Here is an 8562-nt window from a genome sequence, read left to right on the forward strand (position 1 = left end):
TACCCAGGTATACATATCTCAGGTCTGTATACCCAGGTATACATATCTCAGGTCTGTATACCCAAGTATACATATCTCAGGCCTGTATACCCAGGTATACATATCTCAGGTCTGTATACCCAGGTATACATATCTCAGGTCTGTATACCCAAGTATACATATCTCAGGCCTGTATACCCAGGTATACAGACCTGCATATCTCAGGTCTGTATACCCACTACCCAGGTACACATATCTCAGGTCTGTATACCCGGGTATACATATCTCAGGTCTGTATTCCCAGGTATACATATCTCAGGTCTGCATACCCAGGTATACATATCTAAGGTCTGTATACCCAGGTATACACATATCAGGTCTGTATACCCACTACCCAGGTATACATATCTCAGGTCTGTATACCCAGGTATACATATCTCAGGTCTGTATACCCAGGTATACATATCTCAGGTCTGTATACCGACTACCCAGGTATACATATTTCAGGTCTGTATACCCAGGTATACATATCTAAGGTCTGTATACCCAGGTATACACATATCAGGTCTGTATACCCACTACCCAGGTACACATATCTCAGGTCTGTATACCCAGGTATACATATTTCAGGTCTGTATCCCCAGGTATACATATCTCAGGTCTGTATACCCAAGTATACATATCTCAGGTCTGTATACCCAGGTATACATATCTAAGGTCTGTATACCCAGGTATACACATATCAGGTCTGTATACCCACTACCCAGGTATACATATCTCAGTCTGTATACCCAGGTATACATATCTCAGGTCTGTATACCCAGGTATATGTATAAGTAGAACTGTAAGCTTGTTTTGGTGAAATCTGTTTATCTGTTCAATTAAGATAGTCAGCAGGAGGCAAACAATTCACACCTACATACAATTTTAATTTCTGTTTTGAACAGTAAAATGTGACATTATGAAGTATGTAATTTGAAATAAATATTTCTGTTTTATGTTTCTTAAGCTAACCAGACTTCAGTTCATCTCCATTTTGGACTATAGATTTTACCTTCCTTCTGGGTCTATATATAAACTAGACTTATCTCCAGGTTCTGTGCGGTTATCTTGGCGAAATCTCTGTGCAGTGTGAAAACAACAGGAAGATCACTACTTGAGGTTACAGAACATGAAACACCACATAATTACAGTTCTATTCCAGGATCTTCCTGGTTTGATTGATGCTAGGAATTATCCTTATAAGCCATTTTACGTTGGGCACGGTTGAATCATTCTGCAGATGTTTTCACATAGAGTATAGTTCAGTCAAGTACTTTTAGTTTAATATTCAATTGATGATTTAAAGGTTAGTTCACTGATATTTTATGTATTTTCACATTCATGTTACCATTGTAATTAAAGTTGCTACGTAAGGAAACTTAAGAACAGTAATTATGTAATCATCCCCATATTTAAAATGAACTTACTGAAAACAAATGTAAAATGATCACATGATAACATCAGGTGCAAAATCAAGACAATACATGTTAACTTTTTTATGTTTCAATTCATACATACAAATACAATGCTTCTGCGAGTGTATCATGTTTAAGGCGCGTTGTAATTAAGAGTTGGAAGCATGCGCTAGCTCATGACGACACGCAAGATAAATGTGATTATAGTGTTACTTAATAGTACCCTGTTTTTAAAATCTTTAGAAAACATCAATCTAGCATCTAACAAAAACTGTTCTTACTCAATCTCATTAATGTACAATCAATATAAAAAACTTACTCCTGGAGTTAGTTTTAATCACACAGTAAACATCTCCCTTAGTTAATTATTTACTATATAGTACAGCACCTAGTCCCAGTGTTACATATTTGTTGTTAGAAACTTGATTTTTGTAAAAGATATCTAAAAACAATTCCTTTAAAAAATGAACTCTAGTGATCTTGCATGACCTTTTGGTTTCCTGTTTCCTGAAAATATTTTTCATGTAAACTTTGGCTTACAAAAGACGTATACTGATAAACTTTAAAGGTTGAATTTGTCATACTACAGTAGCATGTAAAATGTACTAGTCATTGACATGTACCTCTTTTATACAACAATGTGTTGTTCCACACCTGAAAATACCTGTTTGAAATGCTAATTTACAACTGATAAACTCATTGAAGATAAATGTACACTTTATAAGCTTACAGTATGTACAGTAAAACCCCACTAACTCAACTCGTAGGGTCCAGATCAATAGTTTGGGGAATAAATGGTGTTTGGCGAATCCGAGGTTCGACTGACATCGTCATTCTTTATCAGGAGGGACAACAGACAGTACAATCATTGCAAATATTGCGGATAGTAGGTGATAGAAGTAAAAAGAAGTTTAATCAAGATGACACCATTTAATAAGATTTAAAATAGCTAAACAATGAAAGCATGGATCATACATAACTAGTTGTGTTGGAGGTAGATTGTTTTGAGAACTGGTTTTTTTTAGTGTAAGTATTAAGCATTTGAAAATGTTACAATATTTTAACTGATCGTAGGTATAGTTTCCTGTTTTGAATTTATGTGAGTAAAAAGCTCTTTAATTTTAATTAAAATCTCTTCATAGGGAATGTTTGTTCTGGTAGTTTTCTATGGAGAAATCATTATAAAGAGTGCTTCCTGAAGGCAGGTATAGTGCAGTGACGGCACCAATGTATAAATAAACAGTTGTATGATCATAAATATAATTGGCATCAATCCAGTTAGTTTATTGTACAAATAACTACATTGTACCATAAAATAACTAGAGTACAAGAGTCCCTCACAACACCACTCCATCCAATAACAAATGCAATAATCTATATAGAGCTACCTCACGGGAAATCTTCATCCTTATCATCAAATCGCGATGCTGTAACTTAATTATCAGCTGAATATCGTAAGGATCAGAACCAACATACTCGTTTGGGTTGCTTCGTATGTGTGATAATTTTCAATGTGTCATATCGCGGCCTGACCCATATTCACCTGGCATGTGCCATAGCCATTTTATTTCCAGTTCAAAACTTTTTGAGAAATCACATCTCAATTACACCTGATTTGTGCTATTGTTAATAATTTAGATGTTATGCTAAAATATTTATAATGTGTAGTAAATAAAGAAACACACTTTTACCATATGATTTGGTTTTTTTACCTTTTCCATTTCCAAAATGTGCATTCTCTCAAGCGTCCTTAAATTCTGACTGAGTTTGAAAAAAGATCCTCCTCATTGTCAGAGGACATTGTGCCATAGGAACACATGTGAATCCACAGAGTCCAAAGTTACTGTCTAGTGGCTATATTTCGTGGGGGTTTTAATATCGCTATATTTCGTGGGGGTTTTAATATCGCTATATTCGCGCTTTGACTAAGAGCTGCCAACTCTATACACCAGCGAAATCACTGAAAAAGTTAATCACTTTCACAGACCTTATCACAACTTGTAACTCAACGCTGTTATGCAAGCTAGCTTAAATGAGCTCAAATAAGATTATTACCGAACAACTGGACAATCCATGTGAAAACAACTCTTACCTATGAGTTGCCACACCATATTTATGTGTACACGGTAGGTGAATAATTGATCACAGTTTACTCCTACAAAGGTACATATATACACATTAAATTTTCCTCAAAGTGAAGTCACTGGCGGATGACGATGCTTGGGATCAGTGTTTTCAAACGGTTTACCAGTATTTCAAGGTTTAACCGTTAAATTGTGACACTCAAAATACTGTGCACGACACATGGGATTCAGGTGCACAGTGAAATTTAACCTCCGAAAAAGGTACTGCATAAGAAACCGTGAAATATTGACCCCGCAAAAATTTAAAGCACTACACAGTATGTATGCATGAGGTTTGCATGAGTGTGACAATAGGTTCACCTTATACTTTCCAATAAGTTAAATAGGTCAGTGAACACCAATTGGGAATTTGTTACCTGAATCAGCATTAGAGGCACTCAGAGGGGACTATGTTTTAAGTTAGATGTAAGCCTCAAACTGTTCAATAAGTGTGAGAAAGGACATGTGTCGAGGCCCGTTATTGGACAATTTTTCGGCTTATATCCATATAACATACATATATCCTAACCTGTAGTATACTTGACCCTTGATCTAATTTCGCTCTTATATTTAGGTGGCCAACTCCCCTGGCCGACTTGGAGGTGTCAGGATATAGAAACAGTGGTATGATACCCTTGGTCTGCAATACTGGTGCAGTAACAGAGATAAATAAATCGCCTTTCCTTCCGTGAACAGAGAGTTTGTGGACACGTTCCAGTATAAAAGAAAACATTCACTGAAGCGTGCACCAAATCTGGTATGCGATTAATTCAAAGAGACCCTAAGGAGGATGTTTTGACTATATCTACGCCCGTTGAACTTTTTAAAAGAAGATAGTTATTTCCTACTCTGGTAACCTCTAAGCATCACTACAGAAACCTGAGTACCCACAGCATCTCTGTAAACAGACAGAATGTTGACCTTGGAGGGACGTAAAAGCCCTCTTTAGCAGATCAGTTATTCATTTACGTGGAAAGTTGGCATTCGAAAAACCACAAGTATTTATTCTCATGCACTTGTTTTACTTAATGCTTGGTCACCTCTGGCCATTCCCATCAGACATGCACAGACCAATACTACAGACCCGGGAGGCAGACTGTAGTTGCACCTTTTTACGTGAGGTGTGCGTTACTCTTCCCTCCATCAGTAGCACCCCTTATATGTGTTTATGAGAGGAATCAGGAGAACTTAGCAAGGCCGTGAATTATAGATGAGACATGATTGTTGTTTTGTCTTGTGATCAGTTGCAGCACAGAAGCCTGAAAAACCACTGATGTTTTTTTCAATATCCTCACATGTCTTGTATATACCCTTGAATACACAGTGTACTGTAGAGTTCACAAATCTGAAAGCTAGAACATTACCTTGAGTCACAAATCTGAAAGCTAGAACATTACCTTGAGTCAACACAAAGAAGAAACTTTCTTCTATAATAATTCATACCTCAATATAGCACCTTCTAGTATAATGAGAAAATCAATACTATTCTTTCACAGGTTGAGAACAGCATGATAGTGGCATATGAGGGCAGTTTCTCACCATACATGAGAGAAATTTAAAATGCCAAATCAGTTGCGTTATTCAAAAGGTCTTAAGCACATATAGAGAGGCCAGACAGACAGGTATCTAACACAAGGATTACATTTGTACATTATGTGTTCATAATTACACACTTACATAGGACAATCAGGTCTGTACAACCCATTCTGTATTATGAATTGTGAAAGTCGACTGGGCATTGTAAATACCAAGAAAGTCAAGAGGAAACTCTATATCTCAATACATGTATCTCAATATATATATATATTTGAATGAGTATGAGAGGACTGATATAGGAGTAGCACCTTGTCAAATTCTTTTTGATTAGTCAATTGAAATTAAAAAGTGAAATTATAGAACAGGGAGTGCCTCAAAAAAAGAAAGGGTCCAACATCAATTAATGTTTGACTTCAAAATAATACTTTCATTTGAAACTAAAAGGGTCTACAAGGCCTGCACAACATGAGTCTGATACAAGTGTTTATGCTCTCTGCACCCCTGGACTATGTCATGAAGAAATTGAAGGCTCTGAACTCACAGCCTTGTGGATAAAGAGAATAGTTTAATCCTTTGATGTACATCAAAAGAATCTCGAGATTGCCTAACGGTAAAATTGACTGGCTTTGAAGTTGGATGTTGCCCCTTTGTAATCTTCAAAGGACAGGTATCAGCCTAGCTATAGCTATTGGTCAGGCCTTTTCACCTGAGACCAATCAAATAGCTATCTTTGTGCCTTCAATTTTGTTGTGACATATTTCAGGGGTGCAGAGAGCATAAGTGAGCGTAGTCCCTGGAGTATCGTGGATGATTCTGCATTTGAACATACCGATGAAGACAGAGATGGCGCCACATGTGGGGGAGGATACAAGACTGGTGGTGTGGTCTGTACTGATCCTGTCCTCTGTCACCTCTACATGATCCATCTGGAATAACACAAGGTAATAACAACTGAAACTTCGGTACAACTTCACAGGGATTACATTGAAACTGGTCTGTTTCATCTACGTAGGAATAATAAACTATGAGGGAGCTCTTCGGCACAAGCTATGTAGGATGTAGAACACCGACAGGTCAGCAAAGGCCCTACAACTTGTCTGCATGTATATCTCCCCTATAATCGCCAAGCAGAGGCCACAGTGATCATTTTGGATTTTGAATTATTGGTAATAAAGCATTAATGTTTGTAATCTGACAAATGTCTGTAAACATCAAGTATGAGCAAAATCAGAAAATTTCAATTTGAAAGGCGCCGATCAGAAGCCATGGCAGCCATTTTGTTTTATAGGATGGGGTTATAGTAAGTTCTTTTTCACCATGTTCACTATTCCTTAAGTCTCATTTACAATTTAATATGAACAAAATCATATCAATAAAACAAAAGTAGTATTAATATGTGTCAGCAAATGAGAAACCTTGGATTAAAATACCTGCAAAAAAGAGGAAATAACAATGTAGGATATCTACCAAAACGCATTACTGTTGAACTCAGGCAGGAAATTTGGTAAATTATGCACAAGGCAAGTTCAATTAAAATCTTATCATTCCTACATAGGATTATTACTCAAGAGAGCCAGAGCCAATGTGAACTGAGCAGCAGCATTGAACATGCTCAGAATCTACCTACCATGAGACCAGAGTGAGATATTGGGTTACATAGTCAACCAGGCAAGTTCAATCAAAATCTGGTAATTTCATCATAAGCTATTACACAGAAATCTATTAGCCAATCAGATCTTGGCAAACATAAAAACTGAGCAAAGGCTTGGGTATCATACAATATCCAATCATTCCCTCGTAGGGTGTTGCACAGAAAACAATTAGCCAATCAGAATAGTAGTTTATTAAATATTCGTTGAATTTCCTTTAAAGATAAAACCCAAGAAAATACACCAAGAAAGGTTGATCTAAATTTGATCCTGATGTTGTAAAATTAGCACAGAAAGCAATATGCCAATCAAACGTAGCAGCCTCATTTATTATGCAAAGAATATGCCAAACATTAAACTCCAAAGAGAAACTCAAATAAGTAGAATGCCAGGCAAGCTGAATCAAAATTGGACCATGATGACACATAGGATATTGTGCGGAAGGCTATGGAACTAATCAGAATACAGCAGCCTCAATAAACATGTGTCAAATATGTCGCACATTAAACCCCAGGAAAAATCGTGGATAAATAGTAAACCAAGTAAATTCATTCAAAAACTTCATAGGGTAAGGAACGGAAAGCAATAAGCTGACAGACAGAGACAACCTGATTACTATTGAAATAAGATCTGCATCATTCTAAGAGTGGTTAGCTGACATGCTGTATAAAATGTAGGAGAAAATCTCCAGACAAAAAATCAAATACTGAAATGAACAAAAGGCAATAAAATTTGCAATAATCGTTGAATCGAAATTCTTTTAAGGGAGACACAACTTCATATCATGATTATAAAGTATACCAAGTTTCAAAGAGATTCGTTGAAAAATGTAGAAGGAGATCTCCGGACAAAAATCAAATACTGAAATGAACAAAGGGCAATAACTTTTGGAAAAATTGTTGAATCAAAATTCTTTTAAGGGAGACACAACTTCATATCATGATTATCATGTATACTAAGTTTCTAAGAGATCGGTCGACAAATGTAGGAGGAGATTGCCGGACCAACAAAGTTTACATCGGATGGACGGACAACGCCATACCATAATAACTGCCGTCAAATTTGAAGGTCGTATAAAAAGGGGCTATATTTAACACTTTAACCCAGAAGACAGTTGCTATAGTTTATTTAAAAGTACATTATCAAATAAAATCATTGTAAAAAAACCCAGGCAAGTATAAATGATATTTTTCGTATATGTACTGTACTTTAATTCTCTCTTAGGAGGTGATGTTATAACCAAATTGTTGACATTTAAACATGCAGTAAAACAAAGTACATTTTCGTACCCTGGGGAAATTATTGAGTGTAAATAGTGCAGTTTGTTAGGATATTGAGCATGAACAGAATATTCTTATCATTAAAATGAATGCCATTAATATTTGAGGAATAAATTCAAGCGTGCAGGATCTGTCCCTTGTGGTTGTTTGACTGTCAGTAAGTGATTTTCGTCTCACTATCTGTTTTGCTGCATTTTCTTGTTTAACCCTTTCACCCCTAGGTAACTTTAGTAGACTCTACCATGCATTTATAGGGATGAGTCCATTATGGTCTACGGTGGTGAAAGGGTTAATCCCTTTACCTATGTTTATGGAGCTTGTCCGACACGCTGTCTACCCTCCACTGATCGGTGGGATCACTGCAACCTCATCCCCAGCATTCAGGTGTACTTCCTGTCCAGCCAGTAGGTAGTCTTCGTTGACAGACACTACCAAATTGTCAGCTATCACCTGTAAACTATACAACACAATACAATCAGACTGTATTTAACAGACACCACCAAATTGTCAGCTATCACCTGTAAACTATACAACACAA

The 8562-nt window shown here is 36.6% G+C and overlaps 1 protein-coding gene across 1 annotated transcript in view; it reads right to left on the reverse strand.

The window, feature by feature from the left end:
* The window catches only part of LOC110454976 (molybdopterin synthase catalytic subunit-like), a 32572-nt gene that overhangs the window by 14430 nt on the left and 9580 nt on the right, over positions 1-8562 (reverse strand). The window contains exons 3-4 of the mRNA XM_021504822.1: positions 8327-8481; positions 5925-6021 (exon numbers count right to left, since the gene is read on the reverse strand). Of these exons, the coding sequence (XP_021360497.1) occupies positions 5925-6021 (97 nt within the window). The 5' untranslated portion in view covers positions 8327-8481. The remainder of the gene's footprint in view (positions 1-5924; positions 6022-8326; positions 8482-8562) is intronic.

This window comes from Mizuhopecten yessoensis, unplaced genomic scaffold, assembly GCF_002113885.1.
Source record: "Mizuhopecten yessoensis strain PY_sf001 unplaced genomic scaffold, ASM211388v2 scaffold8123, whole genome shotgun sequence".
In the NCBI taxonomy this organism is placed as follows: domain Eukaryota; kingdom Metazoa; phylum Mollusca; class Bivalvia; order Pectinida; family Pectinidae; genus Mizuhopecten; species Mizuhopecten yessoensis.